This window comes from Geotrypetes seraphini, chromosome 9 (genome assembly GCF_902459505.1).
Source record: "Geotrypetes seraphini chromosome 9, aGeoSer1.1, whole genome shotgun sequence".
Lineage (NCBI taxonomy): Eukaryota > Metazoa > Chordata > Amphibia > Gymnophiona > Dermophiidae > Geotrypetes > Geotrypetes seraphini.
In genome coordinates this window covers 67,178,970-67,205,977 of record NC_047092.1, presented here as the reverse complement: position 1 = coordinate 67,205,977, position 27,008 = coordinate 67,178,970, and the positions used below count along the sequence as shown (strand labels likewise).

The window sequence follows — 27,008 nt, the reverse complement described above, 5'->3', positions numbered from 1 at the left end:
ACTGGTCCATAGGTATAAAAAGGTTGAAAAACACTGGTCTAGATGACTAATTAGAAGAGAGTGAGCAAAAGCATTAATTCTTGAAGATGTTAGAAATGGATGAATAGAACGAATATGTCTTAAGTTAAAAAAAGAACTACGAATAGCTGAAGAGACATGAGAAGAATAAGTAAGAGCAGAGTCTAGAGCAGTGTTTCTCAACCTTTTCAAGCCAAGTACCCCCTAAGCCTAACAAATCCAACCGAGTACCCCCGCCCAAGTTCCACCCCAGAACTGCCCAAACTCTGACTTCACCCCCATAATAATAGTACTAATTGTAATGCCATTTCTTCTATTTATTTTTATAAACAACCAATTTCAGCCAAGGTCTTGGGAAATGCTAATTAAACTTTTCATACAACATCAGATACGTAATTACTGATTAGTCACTATGAGCAAGTTCTCTCACATGCATCCCCTCCCCCTTCCAGTGGTCTGACATCTCCCCTCCCTTCCTTTCTGGGCCCCCCTCCCAGTCCAATATTTCTCCCTCTCTCATCCTCCAGATTATGTGCAGCATTGGTTCACCACTGCCCACTGGCCCCCATGCTCAGTCCTATCGCCTCTCTCCAGCACCATTCCCCAACCTTGCATACCCTTCAATCTGTCCCTCTATTCCCTCTCCACCACCATATCCAACTCAATAAACAATTAATCTGTGGAATTTCTTGTCAAATCATCCACCCATGCCATGCCCCCTAACACAAAAGGCACTTAAACCACAGCAGAACCAGGTTTGATTTCCACTGTGATTCCTTGTGACTTTGGGCAAGACACTTAACCTTCCATTGCCCCACATATAAAAGTTGATTGAAAGTCCACTAACGACAGAGGAAGTACCTGTATGTAATATAAATATGCAAACTACTTCAGCTGCAATGTAACACAAAGCTCTGTTTCTAGTAGTACTAAGTCAATTATTATCCAACCCCAAATATAAGAACATAAGAAGTTGCCTCCACTAGGTCAGACCAGAGGTCCATTGCGCCCAGCGGTCCGCTCCTGCGGCGGCCCATCAGGCCTATGACCTGTGAAGTGGTCCCTGACTATTCCTATAACCTACCTCTACTTCTATCTGTACCCCTCAATCCCAATGGAGGTTGGGAATGTTCCCTCATGAGTGACCAGCGGCCGTAATCCGCCTCTTTTCCTGATCATCCTGATGTTCGGATTCTTACGGAAATTTCAGAGGTACCTGAGGGTCCCTTGAAATATTCTCACACCATGTCTTGGCTGTATCCCAAGGCAGACAGTTTTAATAAGGGTTTCATTTCCCCGAACGAAGATTTCCTGGTATTTCACCAAATGCACTTTTCATCCCAGTGACAGAGGAGTAGTCCTGAAGGATATCCAGGACCGACATGTTTATTTCATACTTAAGTGCCTGTTTGATTCAGCGGCAGTTAGCATAAAGGTGGCATCTGCCTCTTTCATTGTGGCTAGGGCATTCCATTGCAAACTCCACTAAGATTCTGACACTATTGTGTTCTGGGACCTGGATATCCTGGTTTCGGGTGTGAGCTATTTTGCTGATACCCTGTATGACATGTTGAAGGTTTACTCTAAGCTGTCTGCCTATTTCATCTCAGCTCATCAGATGTTGTGGATCTGTTGGTGGTCCGGTGATTTCATCATCTAAGGTGACCTTGAGCCGTTTGCCCTTCAAGAGTCAATTTTAGTTTGGCCAGGGGTTGGATGACATTATGGCCAGTATGCAGGACTGCAGACCTAAGTGTGAACAGGTCTTGCCCCTCCAGGGGTTTAGGGCACTCTAATTTTCATCACTTCTAGCATTCTATTCAGTACTCAGGACCTCCAGCTAATCAGCGTCCCTTCTCATCTGCCAGGTCATGATTTGGTGGTTCTTGGTGCCAGCTGACCATGGGGAGTCGTCCAATGGTGCCTGTGAAGAAACAATTATTTTTCTTCTAGGAGATCTACCAAACAACCTCTTTCACATCGGAGAAATTCTCCTTCTACACCTTCTGTTTCTGGGCAGCCACTGAAATAGCAGCAAATTTGTTAGAGGCCTTGAACTGATTCAGTGGAACTTGTTCATAACGCTGCCCAATTCTTCTGGATCAATTGGAGTTTGCCGTCACTATACCATCAACATTGGTCTCATCAACCGACCTATTACTTTTCACAGTCCTTATGGAAGGTTTCGCTTTTCATTTTATGCCCATAACAGCCTAAAAAAATTTAAAAAAACAACTTCAGTTGGTCGCGACACGGGTTCTTATACAGTATGATCCCTGAATTCTTTAAGAACAAGATAACTAGTTACCAACCGAAAAGATCATTGCATTTTGGAAAATTCTGCGCTGCTGAAAGCAAATGTTAATACAAAATTCATGGAAACTAATGCAATGACCTTTTGTTGTGTAGCAGTAAGATTGTGAAACTCCTTTGTTGGGCAAATAGCAAAAATGTAGTGATAGGAGTACATTTAGAAAACTACTTAAAACACAATTGTTTGTAAATGCGTTTCTTTAAGTAGTGATTTTCCCTGTTCACTGATCTTCTGAAGATTCGATTACTTGTGTTCATCTGTTTTTTTTCTGTTGCAAAATTTTATGTGTGTAACACTTTTGTAAACCGTTTTTGCAAAAGACTCCCTTATATGGTTTATCCCAGGACAAGCAGGCATGATATTCTCACATGTGGGTGACGTCATCTACGAGCCCCGATGCGGACAGCATCTCAAGCAAACTTGATTGAAGATTCAAGCTTGCTATGCTGCATCACGCATGTGTGCCTCCTGCTCCACTAGAGGGCGCATCCCCTCCTCGTGGTCTCCAGTTTGTTTTTTTCCACAGTGCTAAGAAGACACGTTTTTTTTCTTAGCTCTGCCCCAAGTGCCTTCTTACACCGCGATTTTTTATTTTTTTCCTTGTTCAAAGTCGCTGTGCGTATTAATCTTTCTTTTTCCTGCTTATCGCGCTTAACGCGCCCTTTTCTCGCAATCCGGGGGCTCCCGGGTCGTCGCGGCCGCGCGACCTGATTGGCTGCAGCCGCCTGAAATTCCTATGTCCCGGCCCGTTTCGGGCTTTAAAAAGTGCACTGGGTGCGAGCGTCTTCTATCACTCACAGACCCGCATCGCTGGTGCATCCTCTGCCTGGGGGCCGACCATCCAACAGAAACATGCCCCCGGTGCGCAACCTTCCAACACCGGGCGCTCCGCCAACGATGGGCCCGCATGGCTGAACTATTTGCCGCCGATCAACCCTTGACCTCGGCCTCGAGATCGGCCCCGGCCTCGATCTCGGCCTCGAGGACCTCGGCCCCGCCTCGGGACTCGATGTCGAAGACCCCGAGCTCCCAGAAGTCTTCGGCTCCAGGTAAGTCCCCTCTTCCCTCCTCAGGTTCCATACCTCCGAAGAAGCCAACCTCGGGGACAATAGCGGGACAAGGGGGGAGTTCCCTACCCACAGCCCCGGCAAAACCCCCGAAGACCTCGGGACGTGCCTCCACCACTTGGGAATGCTCTGAATCGAGATCGCCCTCGGTGGAGTGCACCGCGGCCTCGGACATGCCATCGATGCTGTCCGTGCCGGTATTCCAGGAGCTGCTCCGAGCAATGATCACAACGGAGCTATCCGCTGCCATGGCTCACCTTCAACCGGCCTCGACCTCGGCCTCGCGTGCGCCGGACCAGCCTGAGCGATGCGTCGAGACCCCTCGGGGCAAAGCACGCCGTTTCCACCGCCTCTCATCTTCCTCGGACTCCTCTCCGAGGCACTCGAGGCGCACATCCCCGACGGAGCTCCGCGCGGCGAAACAAAGATCGAAGCCCCTCTCAAAAAAGGCCCGGAGTTCCCCTCCGGCCCGAGGCCGCTCCCCCTCGACTCGATCGGGGGAACCGCTACGGGTTACCGAGCTGTCTCTCACTAACCCACAGCTCTTACTGACTCCTCCTCGGTCTGGGGCTCCGGTCCGAGGCAACAGGCTTTCGCCGAGGGAGTCCGGGGAGGGGTCCCCGATCCGACATCGATCGGTACCCCGAACCCCGGCGGCGTCCCCGAAGGGCTCCTCGAGGCGACGCAGGTCCTCAACCCCGGTGTCGGATCGAGAGTCCGAACGAGAACCTCGCTATTCGAGGGAGGCTTCTCCTTCCTTCTCGGCGAGACAAAGGTCTCGATCACCGTCCCCGCAAGGGGCCACGGGATCCCACCGACCTTCCTTCACGAGGTTCGTCCAGGACATGGGACATGCCCTTGACTTGGACTTACAATCTGACTCGAGGTACTCCAAGGAATACCTGGCGGAGCTGGATATGCCTTCCCCGCCCCGAGAGTCCCTCCGGCTGCCGTTGAACCCGGTACTCCGGCAGACCCTTATCAGGAACCTCGAGACTCCCTACATGGTGACGGCTGTCCAATCTAAAATGGAGTCTAAATACCGAACAGTACTTTGCCCGGGGTTTGAGCAGCCACAGCTGTCCCACCAATCCTTACTGGTGGAGTCTTCTCTGAAGAAAGCTCACCCCTCTAGGGTGTCCGTGGCAGTCCCTCCTGGACGCGAAGGCCGGACACTAGACAAATTTGGACGCCGTTTGTATCAGAACTCTATGATGGCATCTAGGGTCCTGAACTACACCTTCACTTTTTCATCTTACCTGAAACACCTCATTGGACTATTGACCTCTTTCTCGGGGGATCTACCTGCCCCTCGTCAAGCAGCATTCGGCCTCCTTCTCAAGGATTTTTCCAGCCTCCGGCTACACTTGTTCCATGCCGCTTACGATGGCTTTGAACTATCCTCCAGGGTCGCAGCCTTCGCGGTGGCCATGCGCCGGCTGGCGTGGCTAAGGCTCGTCGACATGGACCCTAACCTGCAAGATCGGTTAGCGAACCTCCCTTGCGTCGGGAAAGAACTGTTCGACGACACCATCGAGGCAGCTACAAAATGATTGTCAGAGCACGAACGTTCCTTCGCGTCTCTTGTACGACAAAAACCTAAACCACAGGCCTCTCATCCTTTCCGGGGATTGCCTCGCCGCTACCCCCAGAAATCTACCCCGGCCTTTTCTAGACCGCTGCCGCGACGCCCTCAGGCTCACTCTAGGGTTCCACCAAAATCACAGCCCACTGCGCCTGCGAAGCCGTCTCCGTCCTTTTGACGGGATGAGCGGACGGGGGCGGGCCCCCTCCGCACCTCCACCTGGCCTCCTTCCCATCGGGGGCCACCTACGAGCCTACTACCCTCGCTGGGAAGCCATTACGTCGGACTCATGGGTCCTTGGCGTGATCTCATTGGGATACTCGCTCAACTTTCGAGAGGTCCCTCCCGACAGCCCGCCGAGTGCGTGTCCCCCCAATCGAGCGCAGCTGTCCCTCCTCCTCTCCGAGGCACAGGACCTCCTTCGCCTGAGGGCGGTGGAACCGGTCCCCCAAACCCAAAGGGGCCAAGGGTTTTACTCCTGATACTTCCTGGTACCGAAGAAGACGGGAGACCTGCGCTCGATCCTGGACTTGCGGCACCTGAACAAATTTCTGAAGCGGGAAAAGTTTCGGATGCTTTCCCTTCCGATTCTTTACCCCCTGATCAACGAGGGCGATTGGCTCTGCTCCCTCGATCTGAAGGAGGCCTACACTCATGTTCCGGTGCACCCTGCTTGTCGCAGATTCCTGCGCTTTCAGGTGGGAGATCTCCACCTTCAATACCGGGTCCCCCCCTTCGGCCTATCATCGTCCCCCCGAGTCTTCACGAAGTGCCTCGTAGTGGTCGCGGCTGCCCTACGCTCCCAGGGCCTGCAAGTGTTCCCCTACCTGGACGATTGGCTAATCAAAGCCCCGACCAGGGAGGGGGTTATCTCAGCGACCCGACAGACTATTACTTCTCTCCAGTGTCTGGGCTTCGAGATAAACTTTTCAAAATCCCAGCTATGCCCCTCTCAGTCCTTACAATTCATCGGGGCCGTGCTAGACACGGTCCGTCTTCGTTCCTTCCTCCCTCCGCAATGCCGGGAGGCGTTGGTAAATCTGAGCCGACAAGTCTCGAGATCGACCACGGTCTCGGCGCAACAAATGATGACGCTCCTCGGCCACGTGGCCTCCACAGTCCACGTTACCCCGCTTGCCCGCCTTCATCTGCGGTTACCACAGTGGACTTTGGCTTCACAATGACGTCAGGATCGGGACCCGATCAACCGCCTCGTGACAGTGACTCCTTCCTTGTAAAAATCGCTCCGTTGGTGGGCCGACTCTTCGAATCTTTCCAAGGGTTTGCTCTTTCTCGCCCCTCCACACCACAAGGTCCTAACCACGGACTCGTTAGAGTACGCTTGGGGGGCTCACGTAGACGGTCTCCGCACTCAAGGCCTGTAGTCCACGGAGGACCGTCGCTGCCACATCAACGTGCTGGAGCTTCGGGCCATTTACCTCGCCGCGGTGGCCTTCCAACACCTGCTTCACGACCGGGTGGTTCTCGTCCACATGGACAACCAGGTGGCGATGTACTACGTAAACAAGCAAGGAGGGACGGGGTCCTGGTCCGTCTGCCAGGAGGCCTTGCGGCTCTGGAAGTGGGCGGTCTCCCAAAACATCTCCCTTCGGGCGGTTTACATCCAAGGAGAACAAAACTGCCTGGCGGACAGGCTCAGCCGCCTCCGACAGCTGCACGAGTGGTCCCTGCATTCTCAGGTACTACGACAGGTGTTCGGCACGTGGGGGACTCCACAGATAGACCTGTTCGCCTCCCCCGACAATCAAAAACTGCCTTTCTTCTGTTCGAGGATATACTTCCCGGACCGTCTCGAGGCCGATGCCTTCCTCCTAGATTGGGAGGGGAAGTTCCTCTATGCGTTCCCGCCGTTTCCTCTGATTCTGAGGACGCTGGTCCATCTAAAATCGGTACGGGCCACTCTGATCTTGATCGCTCCTCGATGGCCCCGCCAACCTTGGTTTTCCCTACTACTTCAACTCAGTGTCAGGGAACCTATACCTCTACCTGTCTTTCCCTCTCTGCTATCTCAGAGTCGGGGTTCACTGTTACATCCCCAATCTTCAGTCTCTTCATCTGACTGCTTGGTTCCTTTCTCCTTGACTTCCTTCCCCATATCCCAGTCAGTCAGGGAAGTGTTGGAAGCTTCCCGGAAAGAATCGACTAGACTCTGCTATTCTCAGAAGTGGACTAGATTCTCATCCTGGTGCTCCACTCACCACCAGGACCCGGTGTCGGTCCCTGTGTCTTGGGTTCTGGAGTATTTGCTTCATTTATCTCACTCTGGCCTGAAGACCAACTCCATTCGAGTGCACCTTAGTGCGATTGCTGCCTTTCATCAACCCCTGGAAGGGAAGGCCCTTTCACTCCACCCCTTGGTTTCTCGTTTCATGAAGGGTCTTTTGAATGTTCATCCTCCCCTCAAACCGCCTCCGGTGGTTTGGGATCTTAATGTGGTTCTAGCTCAACTGATGAAACCTCCATTTGAGCCTATGGATAAGTGTCATCTTAAATTTCTCACTTGGAAAGTGATCTTCCTACTCGCCCTCACGTCAGCTCGAAGAGTGAGTGAGCTGCAGGCCTTGGTGGCGGACCCACCTTTCACTGTATTCCATCATGACAAAGTGGTTCTACGCACTCACCCTAAGTTCCTACCTAAGGTGGTGTCTGATTTTCATCTCAATCAGTCCATTACTCTACCGGTGTTTTTTCCCAAGCCTCACTCTCACCCTGGAGAGGTGGCGCTCCACACTCTTGATTGCAAAAGGGCGTTGGCCTTTTACCTTCAACGCACTCAGCCTCATCGGAAAGTCCCCCAATTGTTTTTGTCCTTCGACCCAAACAGATTGGGGCACCCAGTTTCCAAGCGCACCCTGTCAAACTGGTTGGCTGCTTGTATTTCTTTCTGCTACGCTCAGGCTGGTCTCGCGCTGCATGGTCGTGTTACGGGACACAAAGTCCGAGCTATGGCAGCCTCGATAGCCTTTCTCAGGTCTACGCCGATTGAGGATATCTGCAAGGCTGCCACGTGGTCTTCGGTTCATACTTTCACCTCTCACTACTGCCTGGATACACTGTCCAGGAGCGATGGCCGGTTCGGCCAATCAGTGTTACGAAATCTGTTTTCTTAAATTCGCCAACTTCCCTCCACCCCTCCGTTATTAGCTTGGAGGTCACCCACATGTGAGAATATCATGCCTGCTTGTCCTGGGATAAAGCACAGTTACTTACCGTAACAGGTGTTATCCAGGGACAACAGGCATATATTCACACAACCCGCCCACCTCCCCGGGGTTAGCTTCTTTGCTAGATATGTGAACTGGAGACCACGAGGAGGGGATGCACCCTCTAGTGGAGCAGGAGGCCCACATGCGTGATGCAGCATAGCAAGCTTGAATCTTCAATCAAGTTTGCTTGAGATGCTGTCCGCATCGGGGCTCCGTAGATGACGTCACCCACATGTGAGAATATATGCTTGCTGTCCCTGGATAACACCTGTTACGGTAAGTAACTGTGCTGTTTGGCCTGACCATGCTTTTTTAAAGTTAATGAAAAATCTTCAGGTTCATACAGTCATGTGAAAATATTAGAACACCCCATGAAATATTTATTTCTTAAGAAATGTTCACATATTAATGTCAAATCTTTTTTTTTTTTATTTATCTCTGGAAAAGAAAGTGATGTAATTGCAGGTAAACAACAAAAATGTTCCAAATGAAAGATATCCACAAAAATATGTATTCTAACTGAGAAATAAATTAGAACACCCTACACCATAATAGCTAGTGTTACCCCCTTTGGCGGAAATAACTGCAGTGAGATGCTTCTTGTAGCCATCTACCAGTCTCTGACATTGGTCTTGGGAAAGTTTGGTCCACTCTTCAATGCAGAATTTTTTCAGCTGTGAGATGTTTGAGGGGTTTCTTGCATGTACAGCCCGTTTCAAATCACCCCACAGCATCTCAATGGGATTAAGATAGAGGCTTTGACATAGCCACTCTAGGACTCTCCATTTCTTAGTTTTCAGCCAATCTTTGGTGGATTTACTGGTATGTTTTGAGTCATTGTCATGTTGCAGCTTTAATTTTCTTACAGATGGTCTCACGTGTTCCTCAAGCACCGTCTGATACACTGTAGAATTCATGGTGGATTCTATGATGGTGGCCAGGTCCTGCTGCAGCAAAGCATCCCCAAACTATGACACTTCCACCTCCATGCTTCACAGTTGGTATGAGGTTCTTTTCCTGGAATGCTGTGTTTGGTGTATGCCAAACATGTCCTCTTTTGTGGTGTCCAAATAATTCAACTCTAGACTCATCTGTCCATAGAACACTATTCCAGAAGTCCTGGTGTTTGTCTACATTCTCTCTGGCAAACTTCATTCTGGCCTTGATGTTTCTCTTAGAGGGCAAAGGTTTCCTCCTTGCACACATCCCATGCAAGTTAAATTTGTGCAGTCTCTTTCTGATTGTAGAGGCATGCACTTTCACATCAACAGTAGCAAGAGCTTGCTGTAGGTCCTGTGATGACATTTTAGGGTTTTTGGAGACTTCTTTTAGCATCTTGTGGTCTTCTCTAGGGGTCAACTTGCTTGGACGGCCAAACCTGGGCATGTTGGCAGTTGTTTGGAAAGTCCTCCACTTGTACACTATTTTCCGGACCGTGGAATGGCTAATGTCAAATTCTTTTGAGATCTTTTTAAATCCCTTACCAGACTTTTAAGCTGCTACAATCTTCTTTCTGAAGGCCTCAGACAGCTCTTCTGATCTCACCATGGTGTTCACTCTCACCGCAACTGTCATGAGCACACCAAACTAAATGTCTGAGGTTTAAGTAGGGCAAACCTCCTTCAAAATGCTGAGTAATGATGATCTAATCATGTGCACCTTATGTGATACACCTGTGTGTGATTTGAGCCACTTTAAGTGGGAGGATATGTGGGGGTGTCCTAGTTTATTCCTAAGTTAGAATACACATTTTTGTGGATATCTTTTGTTTCATGAGTAAATCAAGGAAAATTTGTTTACCTGCAATTACATCACTTTCTTTTCCAGAGATAAATAAAAAATAAAGATTTGACTTTGATTTGTGGACATTCCTTAAGAAAGAACCGAATAGTTCATGGGGAATCCTAATTTTTCATATGAGTGTAGGTCGATGGTAGTTGATCCATAGCATTTTCATGAAATTGATCCTTCAGATTGTTGATGAATATTAATCCACAGATTAAAATCATAGTAGTTATGGGATAAGTAGATGTAATTCCCCCTCCCCCCTCAGTCTTCACTCAGTTTATTTTTCCTCACCTGGCTTCAGCTGCAGAATAAATGGGATTCCTGCGTCCTCACTACAACTTGGCTTTCTACAGACTTGAGCCAGGAGTTCAGATTGGTGTGGTCTCAAGTCAACCTGAACTTTCAGCACCGTGCAGCTTATGCTTACAGAAAACTGAGTTGAAGCTGGGAAGCAGGAATCCCACAAGACTAGCCAAGCTTCTGAAGGCTAGAAAAAAGCACTTGGTGGGCCAAATTCTGGCCCGCAGGACTATAGGTTGGACAAGCCTGCTGTAACCAGTATATTCAGATCTTATTAGCTTGTTTGAACCAGTCCTTAATGAGAAAGAGTGTTCTTGGTTGACCAATAGTCAGTAATTTACAGTGCTTCTCGAAACCGCAGGGATGGGGATAAACTTTGTCCCCATGTCATTCTGAATTGCACAGCATTTAGCGCATGTTAATGTTGATAGCGTATTCTAAGCTTTGATATATGTGGTCCTAAATATGGTATTGAGAAAAAGAATATAGTTTGAATTAGAAAAGCACTTTATTTTAACATTAGCAATTTCTATGGAACTGTAGAGAATTAAGACATTGTAGAATTAAGACATTGGTTGTTGTTGTTTTTTTTACTATGACTTTGAGTTCTATTATTCAAAAATTAATACATTATTAATTGCCAATAATTTTTTTAAACAGGGTACTTCTAGTGCACCTCCTGTCAGTAATAGCATGAATACACCACTATTGTCTGCTTCAGTATCAGTTGTGGAAAATGAGGGAACAGTTCAAGGACCAAGTTCTGGTAATACATCATCTTCAAGTTACAACAAAACAACTAATGCAGCAATAAAACCTGCAGTACGCAAGGAACCTGTAACTATGGAAATCAGCACAGATAATTTCAAGAAGGACAAGGCAAGTATAAAGGGGGAGGGAAGCAATATCAATAAAAATTCACTGGTGAACAGTATAGTTATAAAATAAGAAATTATAATACATGAAGGTACGGCTTACATATTTGTAGCTATGTGTATATATATACATATATACATATGTGTATATATACATATATACACATATGTATGCCGTATATTTATACACCCACCCACCATATTCTCTCTAATTATAGCCCGGCCTATCATTAGAAACACTGGGATTTTCTGAAGTCTAGGGTTGGACTATGAATGGAGGTATCCGTTTTGTCTTCCAATCTTCCTCCCCATGATGACCGTTTCTCTCCTCTGGATTTCCTCCCCATGATGACCATTTCTCTCCTCCACTCTACCCCACGAAAATCATCATTTCTAGTGCAAAGCACATATGAGTTCTGACAGTAGGTGATATTCTCATACTTGTGAGTTTATTGCAGAAGGATAACATTTATATTCTTCAGCTCCACTTCCTTCTCCAGTGCTGTAGAGCTAGCTCGCATCCTGATTTATTAGATGCTTGAGCCCAGGCTGTTTGGCCCTGGTTTCAATCCAATAGGGCTTAATGGCCACCGACTGCATAAATTACTCCCCCCACCTCACATATAGATCTGTGGGAATTTCGGTCTCGCTGGCAACCCAAAGATCCCAGCCTGTTGACTGGTTTGCTGAGCAAGAGGCAGTGTTTTCTCTATTTTCAGCTTTTGTGGCCTCTGCAGCAGGCCAACCCAACAGAGGCAGTGAGTACTGCCAGTTGGAGTCTGTGGAGAAATTGGGAGGGGGGGTTGTATGATTTTGTTATTTTTAAGTGTTTCTGGGCTATGTCTAGAGTCCCCCACTTCCAAAATTCCCTTCCCCAAATTATTTGATCCTTTAGGGCAGTGGTTCCCAACTCTGTCCTGGAGGAACACCAGGCCAATTGGGTTTTCAGGATAGCCCTAATGAATATGCATGGAGAACATTTGCATGCCTGTCACTTCCATTATATGTAAATCTCTCTCATGCATATTTATTAGGGCTAGCTTGAAAACCTGATTGGCCTAGTGGTCCTCCAGGACAGGGTTGGGAACTACTGCTTTAGGGAGTTTTCCCAGGCCATTTTTAGTGCAACCACTCTGCCATGGCAGCCATCTGGATTTTCCTGATTTTGAATAAAAGCCTCCATCTGCCTCAAAATCCCCTCAATTTGGATTAAAAACACTTGGGATGTATTCCTCCAGTGGAGATACCTCTATATCATGCCAGATTTGTGATGGATGGCCAACTGAACAGTGGCTGTGTGCCACAGGACACATGAGGGAGGGGCAGGAGCCTTGGGCTTAGTCTCATGTGGCATATTTAATGAAAATCTTTTTTATTAACAAGAAATTACCACAAAACACGAACATTGAGACAAGCAAGTAATTTACAATCAAAGCTACCTACCATAGAGGACTGTACTCTGATATTCTCCATGGCCCCAACACAATCACCCAGGCCCCCAACTTGAAAGCCCTACCCATTCCCCCCTCCCCCCATTGTCCAATGTCTGGAAAAGTGAATCATCTCTTAATAGCCAATAAGAAAACCATAAACAGTACAAAGTATTCAATTAAAAAAAGGGCAAAAACTGACAATCTCACCCTCCTGTCCCCCCATCCCATAGGTCCCAAATACAGCAACATGACAAGAAACCACAAGCACCTGGAGGTATATGCAAACATATGCCAAAACAGTAAACAGCCAAGTAACCAATTCCCCACCCCCACTCCCCAACCTTCCCAACACAACCAATCACAAGTCTGGGAACACATGACCAACAGAGAAATGTAAAGTCCCAGTGGGGGTCTCCACCGATCCAAAAACACTAGTGCAGGGGATACCCATGCAGAGACAAACGCCACACAAATCAAAAGATCCATTTAGAAAAAGAGAAATAAAAAAGGGACCTTGGCAGCCCTATAGGGACGTATCCCCTAACGTGTTCAAAAAATGACTGCGCACGCTCTGGGACAAGAATCGTAAATATGGATCCCAGATAATTTTAAAAAAAACTTCCTCCATTTGTATGTATGTCACGCATCTTGCACTTCCCAAGCAATCAGTCTAGCAATATGAGCTCGCCAAGCCCAATAAGAAGGGGCAGAGGAAGTGGTCCATACCTGCAAAATTGTTTTGCAGCCCATGAGACAGACTTTTCAAATCCATCTGAGGGTGCCCCGCCGAGAGAGAGTAAAAGCCTCTGAAAAGCCCAATAAAAAAAGAATGGGATTGCAAGGTATCAGCCGCCCTAACACACGACGTATATGTGCACAAACTCTTTTCCAAAAAAAACATGGACCACTGGACAGGTCCAAAACACATGAATATAATTAGCGCTGTCCAAGAACACTTAGCACAAACATCGCTATCTAGAAAGCCCATACGATGGAGCTGCACTGGAGTGATATAAGCCCAATTAAGGAAATGATAATGACATTCGCAGAGAGAAGCACTGTAAACAAAGCAAGGAATACAACGCAAACTGGCCCCAACATCCCAAGCTTGAAGAGAGACCAAAATCTTGTTCCCAAGTAGCTTTCAAAGACGAAAAATTCAGGGGCAGGCCCAAAGAAAGCAAGGCTCTATGGATCCCGGCAATAGAAGGACGATCCGGGTCCACATCATCAAAGAACTTGTGAAGCTGACAACCCACCAAAAAGGTCACGGGATCAACAGCTAGAGAACCAAAATAGTGTTTAAGTTGATGGAAAGCAAAGCAATACCCCCATACATAGAAGCTGAGCATGGATGTGAGCAGTTGGAGCACTTGGAGAGCCTCAACAGTTGCTGGTGGAGTAAGCTGGAATCATTCCCCTGACACAGCTCAGCGAAACGGAGGTTTCCCCGTCGTTTGTTTTTCCCTGCTTACCACTGACTGTGTTTGAGACTCATATGTGCTGCTTGCTTTACTCACAATTTTTTAAGTTTTGTAATTTGGCGTGCTAGATTTTTTTTGAGGTGGTTCCTACGAGAGGGCTACTATAGTGTTTCTCACTGCTGAGTGAACTGATACATTTTGGACCTTGCTTAATGGTTGTTTAAAAGTGGAGTTTTTTGCCATATGAAGATGAACTGAGGCTTTTTCTCCACTTTTTTCCTTTTTCTTGTTTTTTGTGTGTTAAGTGAATGAGTGGATCTTTGTATGAGTGCAGTGGGTAGACCTTGTAGTGTCTAGGTAGGTCCCTCCTATGGTTTCCAATAGGGCATAATTCATTAGTTTTAGGAGTTTTGTATGTCCTTCCTGAGATTTTTTTGGGGATCACAGAGGATCCCTTGTCTGGGGAAAAACCTCTCCAGAGTTTTGGGATGGAAAATAGGTGAAGCACAGGTGCCTGGATGCTGCAGAGCCCAGGAATTGGCAAAGTGAAGCTCAGAAGTACGCCTTGGGGATCCTTAGTCAAGGATTTACCCCAAATTATGTCAGTTTGTTCTGGAAGGCTTCCTTAAACTGGTGGGAGCAATGCTGTTTGTTCAAGGAGACGTGTCTTCTCCAAGTACGCTTGCTTCAGCAGAAATTCCTGAGCAGGAGTTAAAGGAACAGTCTTATAATGACTAGGGGACTGGAAGTCAGATTCTGTGCCTTTACTGTCCCAAAGTGAATCATCCCTTCTGAGGGATTCAGGGTCACAAACAGGGACTGAAGGTCAGGAGAATGTAGTTCCCGTTGAACAAGGGAAAGACCTGACAGTACGTCACCTATTTAAAGCAATGGCATTACTGGAGCTTATCCCAGAGTCACTATGAGAGTTAAACTTGGAGTCTCCGCAAACTACGTCAATGCAGTGCTCGATTATGAGTGCTTCCCAGGCGCAGACTTCATTTTTTCCATTGCATCCGGATCTTATAGCCCTAATTACGGAGCATTGGTAGACCCTGGAGGGTTACTTAAGGGGAGCCAAGTCAATGACAAGGCTGTAACCCATGGCTCTTGAATTTCAGCAGTTATTTGTCCAGCCTAAGGTGGACTTGATGGTAGCTCAGATTACTAAGCAGACTTAAGAATTGCCACTGCTGAGTCAGACCAGTAGTCTATCGTGCCCAGAAAGCCGCTCACCAGTGCCCTATTAGAGTCTAGCCTTACTTGTGTATGTTCTGTTCCAGTAGGAACTTATCCAACCTTGTCTTGAATCCTTGAAGGGTGTTTTCCCCTATAAAAGCCTCCGGAAGAGCATTCCAGGTTTCTACCACTCTCTGGGTGAAGAAAAACTTCCCTACGTTTGTACGGAATCTTTTCCCTTCTAACTTCAGCGAGTGCCCTCTCATTCTCTTTACCTTGGAGAGGGTTAGTCAATTCTCTTCAATATCTTGAATGTTTCGATCATGTCCCCTCTTTCTTCTCTTCTCAAGGGAGAAAAAGCCCAGTTTCTCTAGCCTCTCATTGTACGGCAACTCCCCCAGTCCCTTAACCATTTTTGTCGCTCTTCTCTGGAACCTTTCCAGGAGTACTTATGTCTTTTTTCATGTACGGCAACCAGTGTTGGATACAGTATTCCAGGTGGGAGTGTACCATGGCCCGGTATAAAGGCATGTTAACCTTTTCAGATCTATTCATGATCCCCTTCTTAATCATTCCTAGCATTCTGTTAGCCCTTTTCGCCGCCGCCGAGCATTGCACGGACGGTTTCATTGACTTGTCTACAAGTACTCCCAAATCTTTTTCCTGGAGGCTGTCTTCGAGTACAGCTCATGATATCCTGTATTCATGCATACGATTTTTGTTATCGACATGCATCACCTTGCATTTATCCATGTTGAACCTCATTTGCCATTTCATAGCCCATTCCTCGAGCGTATTTATGTCTCTTTGTAGGTCTTCGCAATCCTTCTGTGTCTTCACTACTCTGAATAACTTTGTATCGTCTGCAAATTTAATCACCTCACTCATCATGCCAAGTTCTAGGTCATTTATAAATATGTTGAAGAGCACAGGCCTAAGCACCGAACCCTGCGGCACTCCACTTGTGAGTATTGTCCATTCACCCCCACTCTCTGCTTCCTATCCGCCAACCAGTTTTTAATCCACGTGAATATATTACCCTCGATCCCGTGGCTCGCAATTTTCCAAAGTAGGCTTTCATGCGGAACCTTGTCGAACATCTTCTGTAAATCTAAATATACGATGTCGACCAGGTCACCTTTGTCTGTTTGCCTTAGTAAGGGGGTGTAGTCTTGAAGGATGCATAGGACCATAGAAAGGGAGGAATATGTAGAAGCTGATGAAGAAAAGGCCGAATTGCTTACAAATATTTCTGTTCTGTGTTCACAGCTGAAACGCCGGGAGCAGGGTTGCAGAAGACAAACATGAATAGAGATGGAGAAGTAATAGACCCTGATTGATTTTCAGAGGGTTGTGTTTGTGAGAAGCTAGCTAAAATAAAAGTAGACAAAACTATGGGGCTGGATGGTGTACATCCGAGGGTGCTGAAGGAACTTAGGGAAGTTCTGGTAGCTCTGCTGACCGACCTTTTCAACGAGTCTTTAAAGTCAGGAATGGTACCGGAGATCTGGAGAAGGACGGATGTGGTCTGACTTCTGTGGTAAGCAAATTAATGGAAATGTTTTTAAAACAGAGAATGGTGAAGTTTCTGGAATCCTGTGGATTACAGGACCGGAGGCAACATGGATTCACTAGAGGTAGGTCTTGTCAGACAAATCTGATCAATTTCTTTGACTGGGTGACCATAGAATTGGATAGAGTATGTGTGCTAGATGTGGTGTATTTAGATTTTAGCAAAGCCTTTGACAGTATTCCACTCAGACGTCTAATAAATAAACTGAGTGACCTTGGAATGGGTCCCAAAGTGACGGGCTGGGTCAGGAACTGGTTGAATGGAAGGCGACATAGGGTAGATCAGTGAAGATCTCTCTGAGGAAAGGGATGTTACCAGTGGTGTGCCTCAAGGTTCTGTTCTTGGTCTGTTCTTTTTAACATTTTTATAAACAATATTACTGAAGGTTTGTCGGGTAAAATTTGCCTTTTTGTGGATGTAACCAAACTCTGCAATAAAGTAGACACGCCAGATGGTGTGAATAACATGAAGAAAGACCTGGAGAAGCTTGAAGAATAGTCTGAAATTTGGCAGCTAAATTTTAATGCTAAGAAATGCAAGGTCATGCATTTGGGCTGCAAAAACCCAAGGGAACGGTACAGTTTATGGGGTGAAGAACTTATGTGCATGACAGAAGAGTGGGACTTGGGTGTGATTGTATGTGGTGATCTTAAGGTTGCCAAACAGGTTGAAAAGGTGACGGTGAAAGTTAGAAGGATGCTAAGGTGCATAGGGAGAGGTATGGCCAGTAGGAAAAAAGAGGTATTGATGCTGCTATATAAGATTTTGGTGAGATAATTCTGGAGGCTGCACCTTCAAAAAGATATAAAATGGATGGAGTCGGTCCAGAAAAAGGGTATGGGGACAGACTTAAAGATCTCAGTCTATATACTTTGGAGGTAAGGTGAGAAAGGGAAGATATGATAGAAACATTTAAATACCTACGTAATGTAAATGTTCATGAGTTGAGTCTCTTTCATTTGAAAGGAAACTCTGCAGTGAGAGGGCATAGGATGAAGTTAAGAGGTCTTAGGCTCCAAAGTAATCTGAGGAAATACATTTTTACAGAAAGGGTGGTAGATGCGTGGAACAGTCTCCCAAAAGAGGTGATGGAGACAGACTGTGTCTGAATACCCAGTCCTCCGGACCATGCTCTGCCTTGGCCTCCAAGAAGTCCCAATGACACCAGCACTGTAGCCAAACTCCCACAAATAGGAAGAAAGCTAATGCAGTTCTGGGATGCTTTTCAACTCAGACCGCTGCATGCTGGATGTAATCTGGGATGGATATAAACTCAAATTCAGCTACCCGTTGGATCATTTTGTGGATTTGTCGATCAGACAGCCAGAAAAAGTGGTCAGAGTCCAAGCAACAGTAGACAGGCTGATAGACATTCAATCCATGGAACCCATTCTGTCTGCAGAATCGGGCTTGGGCAGTTACATAGTGTCCAAAAAAGACTCGAAGAATGAAGGCTGATCCTGAATCAGTCAATGCAGCCTTGAGGGTGCTGCGCTTCCGCATGGAGACCAGTCAGTCATTCTTATATGTTACATTCAGTTATAGGTTAAAATCTTATTGTGTCTGTTGGGGGCCTAAAGGAGTGTTTCTGTTCTGCTCTCCCCTTTTTCTTATTTTCTTTGATTTTTTTTTTTTTTTAACCTTTTTCAGTGGGGGGGGGAGGGTTGTGCTCAGAGCATTCTCTTCAGCTCTGCCTGCATAGACAAGATGCAGACTCTGGTCTGCAGCTGACAGGCCGATCCCTGGTGTTACCTGTTGGCCAGCCTGCATTAGTTTCTTTGGAGCTCAGGTCCGCCCATGCTTTTCCTCACCCAATGTTTAGGAGGTATTTGGGCGCAGGCTGTTAGGCAACCTTAGGAGGGGTTCCAGGTGAATTCTTCAACTCCACCCGTCTGTTTGTGCATCAGTTGGTCTGTGGGAGTGCGGTCAGGCATGGTGTATGATCAGCAGCCCGAAGATCAGCGTCATTGAGGCATTCCCAGCATGAAGTGGTGATTCTTCTCCTTCCAGCTGCACAGTTCACTGTGAGGTGAATTGGGGGGAGGGGGTTCTGAAATGTGAAAATTCAAGAGTTTCTGCATGATCCCCTGAGTTCCCCCACATGTAAAATTCTAAAATCACCATTTTTAGATTTAGATTTTTAGGTTGAAATCACGATTTTTGGTGCAAATTTCTTAGTGGCAGCGTCTTAGATTTTAGCAATCTTTTTTTCTAAAGTGCCCTGCACTTCTAAAACTGCAATTTTTGCCTTAAAACTTATTGGAATGGAGTCCTTGGGCTCTTCTATACCAAATTCATGCCAGGATTGTGCAAATTTAGCATCTCAGGAGCGTCCTTGTGCCGCGTGGCATAACTGGGAGAGGCAGCAGTGCCATGCTTAGCTTCTCCCCTGAATAAGCAGGTGACAAAACGGGCGGCTTTCCCTCCTTTCAGGGCCGGCATTGCTGACAGTTCCGCACGAAAGGATATGGATATCCTGCAGCCCAAGAAACGCAAGATTAAGTCATCTGAGGATATGACTACGCTCCAAGGACCGGAGGCTGCCTCAGATTTTATGAAATATTTGTGGAATGCATTTCAGGACAACCATGCTTTGTCTGCGCAGTCCTTATTTGCCTTGGACTTCTCTTTCAGCAGCTTTGCTGCTTCAGGCACATCATCTTCTGTCAGCTGTTGTTCTTGATCTGGGTGATTCTTATTTCTGGGGATGTTCTTCCTGTGGCTGGGGTGCCGGGACAGTATGCCAGATAGTCGGATCCTTCTCTGGATTCAAAACTGGGGTTGATCCCACGGTTCTGCGTTTTTCAGTCTGAGGTCTTGCCAGATATCATTTTGAAGTCTCTGCACAAATTGGATTTCGTTGCTCAACCGGCTCCTTCTACCTCCTCCTCCTCTTTCCTGAGTAGAGTGAGAGCTCAATCTTCGGTATTTCTCTGGCATCCTGATATGAGCATTCTGATCTCGGAACAGTGGGACTCTGCAAGAAGTCACAAACTCAAGGTGGCGAGAACCATATCCCATTTGTATCCTATGACACAGTAGTACTAGTGGCTTTTGCGTCAGTCTAAAGTAGACTCCTTTGTTGCGCAGGTGGCTAAGTGCATCTTCTTTCCCAGTAAGGGTAGGGTGGTATGTTGCTCAAGGACATGCAGGACCACCATGTGGTTGTGCTTCTCAGGAGACTCTTTGATGTCTGGGAGTCAAAGCTGCCTTGGCAGCATTCTTTGTCACTCGCACTTGTTTGTCCAGGTTGTGCACTTTAGAGAATGAGGACATAGAGCCTCCTCAGCTTCTCTTGTCTGGTGTGGATTATGTTGCTGACGCTCTGTATGACCTTATAAGGTCCTGAGTAAAGCGTCGTCATATTTGATTTCTGCTCGCAGAATGCTCTGGATCAGATAATGGTAAAAAAAAGAAATGATTCCACCTCTAAGGCTTCTCTTGAGAGGCTACCTTTTTTTTTATTTATTTTATTTAAAGTAATGTTTATTATACCAGAACGTCAATACAAAGGATACAGAAATCAAGAGTATTTTGTTAAGCCACAATACCACCCCAAACCCTCCCAGTCACCCCTCCCCCCCCCCACCTGGGCAGCAGCAGCGGAAGCAAACAGTCCCAAGTGAAAACTGGCAACATAGGGGTAATATTCAAGTCATACATCCCAAAGTTATTGTTGAACAGTCAAAATAAAGGTCAAACTAAACGGATACCAGCATTGACGGAACAACCGACCTTTTTTTGCTGCCATGTCCACAATGTCTTTTCGTTCCAGTAACATTTGCTGTAACATTAATGTTCTCCACTGTTGAATAGAAGGTGGTTGAGGTGAAAGCCACTGTGTAAGAATACATTTCCTGCCCATGAGCACTGTCTTCCTAATGAAAGTCGCACACCCCGGTCTAGGTGGATGAAAACGAATTTGTAAGTGAAAAGAAAACTGGGGTGCATCCTCCAGGAACATCCCCAAAGCTGAGCCACCATGGACACCAATCGCAACCAAAATGCAGATACCAAGGGGCAAGTCCAAAACATATGTCGAAAAGACGCCATAGGGTGCGCACATTTTCCACAACAATGTCCTATGCTAATCCCCATTACCTGAGCTCTCTTAGGTGGATAAAAAGCTCGCAACACGAACTTGTAATTGCGCTCCTTCTCCACCGAGGACAGTGTAGAGTCATTCCCCAAACGAAGTCCCCTACGTAGCATATCATCAGAGATAGGCACTTGAAGGTCAGCCGACCATTTCTGAGCCAGGGCAATAAAGTCCAGTTCTCCGGAAAGGTCCTGTAAGAACCTATGATAAATTTTCAACTGTATAGGGTCCTGTTCAGTGAGACAAAGAGCTTCCCGTAAACTGTTTTGAACCTCCTCTCTCAATGGCACTGAGGTCAAAGTCTGCAAATAATGTTGAAGTTGTCGGTAAGCAAACCAGTCCATAGGGGAAAGATGAAACTGAGTCTGCAGTTCAGTAAAAGAAGCAGGAACACCCATGTCCTGGACCACTTGAGACACATAGTGAAGACCCACAGAGGTCCAACGCCGGAAAACTGCAGAGTCCAAGCCAGGTAGGAAGTCTCCGTTACCAGCAATGGGGAGACAAGGTGTTGCACTGGGGGAAATTTTCAACAACCTACACAACATTTTCCAAGCTTTACGCATTACAGGCAAAAAGGGGTGTGATTGTAACAATGGCAAATCAGGTAAATGGCTAGCATGTAAAAGATAGCTGAAGTGATAAGGTCTAAAAGCGAAGCATTCATTCTCAGGCAAGGAAAAACAGGTAGAATTACAAAACCAGTCATGGATATGCCTTAGTTGACATGCAAGGTTAAATCTTGAAACACTCAGCAGACCCAACCCCCCCTGATTTCTTGGCAACATCAATTTGGACAACGCTATCCTAGCCCGTTTGGAGAGGCTCCCTTTTAAGGGGCAGTTATTATTTGGCAAAGGCCTGTACATCCTCAAGAATTCTGTGATGGACTGTCATCCTAAGACCCTGCCTGACAGCAGACCTAGAACCTTGAGAGGTTCAGGAGACTCTAATTTTGTGGCTTCAGGCATTCTCGCCTGTATTCCAGTTCCACAATTCAGAGATTTTCACAGGAATACAGGCAGAGGTTCTCTAGCTGCAGGCATTATCAGTCTTTTGCCTCCCATACTGCTTCCTCTGCAAGAAATCACAATGATGCCAGGCCGATGGAGCCCCCTTTGCATGCAGGAGGCAAGCTTTCAGCGTTCCTGCAGACCTGGGTTCAAATTACATCCGACCAGTGGGTTCTGGACATTATTCAGACCAGATACAAGCTGGAATTTGCTCGGCCTCTGACAGATTGGTTGGTGGGCTCTCTTGCGGGGCGCTCAGACAAGGTGGTCAAAGTATAGGCCCTTGTACAGTGCTTATTGGACATTCCAGCCATAGAACTGGTGCCACCCAAGGACTCGGGCTCGGACAGATACTCTATATACTTCATTGTGCCAAAGAAAGACTCAGATGATTGGTGGCCCATCCTAGATCTTACACACATAGAGAAACATAGAAACATAGAGTATGATGGCAGAAAAGGGCCGTCGGCCCAACATGTCTGCCCACTCAAAAGAACCCTCCCCTTAAAAGAACACTCCCCTAAGCAATTCCCTGAAGTGAACCCACATGTTTATCCCATTGTTTTTTGAAGTCGAGCACGTTGCTGGCTTCAACTACCTGACGTGGAAGGCCATTCCAATGATCAACTGCCCTTTCGATGAAGAAGTATTTCCTGATGTCACCATGAAATATCTCACCCTTGAGTTTGAGCGGATGCCCTCTTGTTGCCGTGGGACCCGTAAGAAAAAGGATATCTTCCTCCACCTCGGTACGGCCTGTAAGATATTTGAACGTCTCTATCATGTCTCCCCTCTCTCTGCGTTCTTCGAGAGAATATAACTGCAGCCTGCTTAGACGTTCTTCATATGGGAGATCCTTGAGTCCTGAAATCTTAGTGGCCATTCGCTGAACCAATTCCATTCTCTTCACATCCTTTTGATAATGCGGCCTCCAAAATTGAACACAGTACTCCAGATGAGGTCTCACCATGGTCCTGTACAATGGCATTATGACTTCAGGCTTTCGGCTGACAAAACTTCTTTGGATGCAACCCAGCATTTGTCTAGCCTTGGCCGAGGCTTTCTCCACTTGAGTGATAGTCTTCATATCTTCGCTAATGATTACACCCAGGTCTCGTTCTGTGACAGTTTTTGTTAAGGTTTCACCATTCAGGGTGTATGTTCCACTGGGGATACCACTACCAAGGTGCATAACCTTACACTTTTTGGCGTTAAAACTCAGTTGCCAAGTATTTGACCATTGTTCCAGTAAAAGTAGGTCCTGCCTCATAGTGTCGGGCACGGTTGCGCTGTCAACCACGTTGCATAGCTTAGCATCATCGGCGAATAGTGTAATTTTACCTCAAAAGACCCTGAGGCAGGTCTCATACAAAGATATTGAACAGTATCGGACCCAAGACCGAGCCCTGCGGCACTCCACTGGTCACTTCCTATGTTTCTGAGGGGGTACCATTTACCACCACCCTCTGAAGTCTACCACTGAGCCAGTCTTTAACCCATGCAGTCAATGTTTCTCTTAGTCCCATCGTTTTCATCTTGTTTAATAACCTACAGTGTGGGACACTATCAAAAGCCTTACTGAAGTCCAAATACACGATATCCAGGAACTCTTCCCCTCTCCAGTTGTTTTGTTACCCAGTCAAAGAAGCTTATCAGATTGGATTGACAAGACCTTCCCTTCGTGAATCCATGTTGTTGGGGATCCCTCAGCCTCTCGTCATCTAGAATTGTATCCAATCTGTTTTTAATCAATGTTTCCATAAGTTTGCACACTATTGATGTGAGACTAACCAGTCTGTAATTTTCAGCCTCTGACCTGCATCCCTTTTGGTGGAGCAGAATGATGTTAGCAGTTTTCCAGTCCAAGGGGACCTTTCCCTTGTTTAGGGAAAGATTGAAAAGCGCAGTCAACGGCTCTGCCAGGACATTTCTCAATTCCCGAAGCACTCTGCGGTATAGATTATCCGGTCCCATGGCTTTGTTCACTTTTAGCCTCGATAGCTCATGGTATACATCACTGCAGCTCTCCAGATCCTGTGTTTTCACATGGAGTCAGTGCGATCTCCCACAGTGGCAGTAGTCCCAGGAGGGTTTCTGGCCTCTGGATCTTACAGAGACTTACTTTCATATTCTATTTTTCCCAGCGCACCGCAAGTTTCTCCAGTTTCATGTTTTAGAAAATCATTACCAATTTTCAGCTCTGCCTTTTGGCCTGACAACAGCTTGTCGTACCTTCCCCAAGGTGATGGTTGTCATGGCAGCTCATTGACCGAAGATGGGGCTGCAGGTACATCCCTACTTGGACGATTGGTTGATTAGAGCCCCCTCATTCCTGAGGGTCAGTGCACAGTGGATCAGTTGCTCCAGGTTCTGGAAGAGCTGGGTGTGTTGTTCAACATGGCCGCAGGCCGTGTCTATCTTCCAGAGGCATACAGACAGTAGTTGTGCTTTCAGATTTCTTGTCTCCTAGACAAGACAGCTCCATCTTCAAGTACAGTCAAACCTCGGTTTACGAGTGCACCGGTTTGCGAGTGTTTTGCAAGACGAGCAAAACATTCGCAAAATCGGCGCCTCGGAAACCGAGTTTGACTCAATTTACGAGCGCCACTCCCCATGATCCGGCATCCCCCGCCCCCCCAGCGATCTGGAATCACCCTCACTCGCATCGTCTCCCAACTCTGTGATCCTACATCCCCCCGCGAGCACCTAAATAACATCCCTTACCCCAATTTGCCACCGGCACCAGCACCAATGCACAGGACATGCCGGTGCCCGAAGATCCTCCCTCTTGGCTGGGCTGGGCGGTGCGTTGGAGATCCTCCCTCTTGCCTGTGCTGGGCTGGACTTGGCCTTGAGCATTTACGCATGCTCAAGGCCTTCTGGTCTCGCTCTCTCTGAGAATCTGAGAATCTCGGGGAGAGCGAGATCAGAAGGCCTTGAGCATGTGAAAATGCTCAAGGCCCAGTCCAGCACAGGCAAGAGGGAGGATCTCCTACGCACCGCCCAGCCCAGCCAGGAGGGAGGATTTTCAGGCACCGACACCAGCATGTCCTATGCATTGGTGCTGGTGCCGATGCCAAATTAGGATAAGGGATGTTATTTTGGTGCTCGGGGGTGGGGGGGTAAATAGGATCGCGGGGGAGGGGGGGCGATGCGAGCGGGGGGGAGGATGCCGGTTTGCAGGGGGGATGCCGGATTGTGGAATGAATCAAAGCGAGTTTCCCTTACTTCCTATAGGGAAACTCGCTTTGATATACGAGGAATTTGGTTTACGAGCATACTTCTGGAACGAATTATGCTCGTAAACCAAGGTTCCACTGTATTACGGTCCATGGCAGCCACAATAGATGTGGTGCTTTGGTTATCGGGTAGAAAACAGAGGGTAGGGATAAATGGTCATTTTTCTCAATGGAGGAGAGTAAACAGGGATCTGAACTGGGACTGGTGCTATTTAATTTAACTTATTTATAAATGATCTGGAAATTGGAATGACGAGTGAGGTGATTAAATTTGCAGATGACATTAAACTGTTCAAAGTTGTTAAAATGCCTGCAGATTGTGAAAAATTGCAGGCATACCTTAGGAAATCGGAAGACTGGACGTCCAAGTGGCAGATGAAATTTAATGTGGACAAATGCAAAGTGATGCACATTGGGAAGAATAACGCAAATCACAGTTATCGGATGCTAAGGTCTACCTTGGGGGCTAGCACCCAAGAAAAGGATCTGGGTATCATTGTAGACCGGGGGTCGGCAACCCGCGGCTCCAGAGCCGCATGCGGCTCTTTTCCACCTCTGCTGCGGCTCCGGTAGTGTGTCACGCAGGAATGCAGCTTACAAGTCCGGCGTCGCAGCGGGAAATAGCCATGCTGAGCAGTGAGCTCAGCACACACAGATGAAAGCCTTGCTTGCTGATTGGTCCGGCGGCCCCGCCCCGCCGTGCCGCCGGACCAATCAGCAAGCAAGGCTTTCATCTGTGTAGTGCTGAGCTCACTGCTCAGCGTGGCTATTTCCCGCCGCGACGCTGGACTTGTAAGGTGCCTGAAAAAGAAATCATCCTGGCCGGGGTCGGTGTCATGCTCCGGAGATCTACAGCCTTCCTATCTCCCTCTCCCTTCTACCTGCTTCCGGCCACATCCCCTGCTCCGCGGCTCTCTTCGGCAACTCAGCAGCAGCTTCTGACGTCGGGGCCTACCCTCTGCGAGTCCCGCTTGTTTCAACTTCCTTTTTCCACAAAGGCGGGACTCGTAGAGGGAAGGCCTCGATGTCGGCAGCTTGTCTTGATCACTGCTGCTGACGAGTTGCTGAAGAGAGCCGCGGAGCAGGGGGGTGTTGCCAGGTGCAGGTAGAAGGGAGAGGGCCAGATGCAGGACTTGTGGGTGAGGGAGGAGAAGAGAGAGAGAAAGAGAGAGGGGAGGGAAACAAAAGGAAATCTTTCATACTGGGCTGGGCCGGAGTGGAGGGAGGGTGGAAAGATTCTGGCTACAGGGTGCATTAACAATGGAAAAGGGGGGAAAGCTGAAAATGGAGATAGTGACACAAAGAAGAGAAAGGGTAAGCAGGACCTACTGAATAAGGATAGAGATACAGAGGGGACATGAAGAGGAGGTGAAATAGAGACATAGAAGTAATGCTGAAAAAGTGTGGGGGGGGGGAGATAGACATTGAAAGGGCAAATGGTGAACATGGGGTAAAGACAAGGATAGAGACAAATGAAGATTCTGAAAAAGTGGTGAGATAGGGATATAGGTGAGATGGACACAAAGAAGGGGGATGCTGGAAAATAGGTGGAATGGTAATTCTGACAGACACAGAAGGGAAATGCTGGATCAAGGAGAGATGGGGCTCAGGCTGGATGGAATGAGGAGAAATGCCTTGTTGGCCCGGAACTTCCTCTCCTACATCAGAATTGACGTCAGGGAGCGGAATGCTGGTCAGCGCAACACTTCTGCAGGGAAAGCTTGGGACGGTGGTGGCTTGGGGGCTGTTCCCCGATTGCGGTGGCAGCAAACCGAGTGGCTTGGGGGACGGCACGGAGACAGAAAGAAGGGGGAACAGGGAGACAGAAAGAAAAAGTTGGGGGAGAGAATGAGGTCTGGAGGAGAGGAAACATA

The 27,008-nt window shown here is 47.4% G+C and overlaps 1 protein-coding gene across 5 annotated transcripts in view; it reads left to right on the top strand.

Moving 5' to 3' along the window:
- The window catches only part of SCAF11 (SR-related CTD associated factor 11), a 543,954-nt gene that overhangs the window by 452,541 nt on the left and 64,405 nt on the right, over positions 1–27,008 (top strand). For all 5 annotated transcript variants that reach the window (XM_033958790.1, XM_033958787.1, XM_033958788.1 and 2 more), the window contains one exon: positions 10,960–11,178. In XM_033958790.1, coding sequence (XP_033814681.1) covers positions 10,960–11,178 — 219 coding nt within the window. The remainder of the gene's footprint in view (positions 1–10,959; positions 11,179–27,008) is intronic.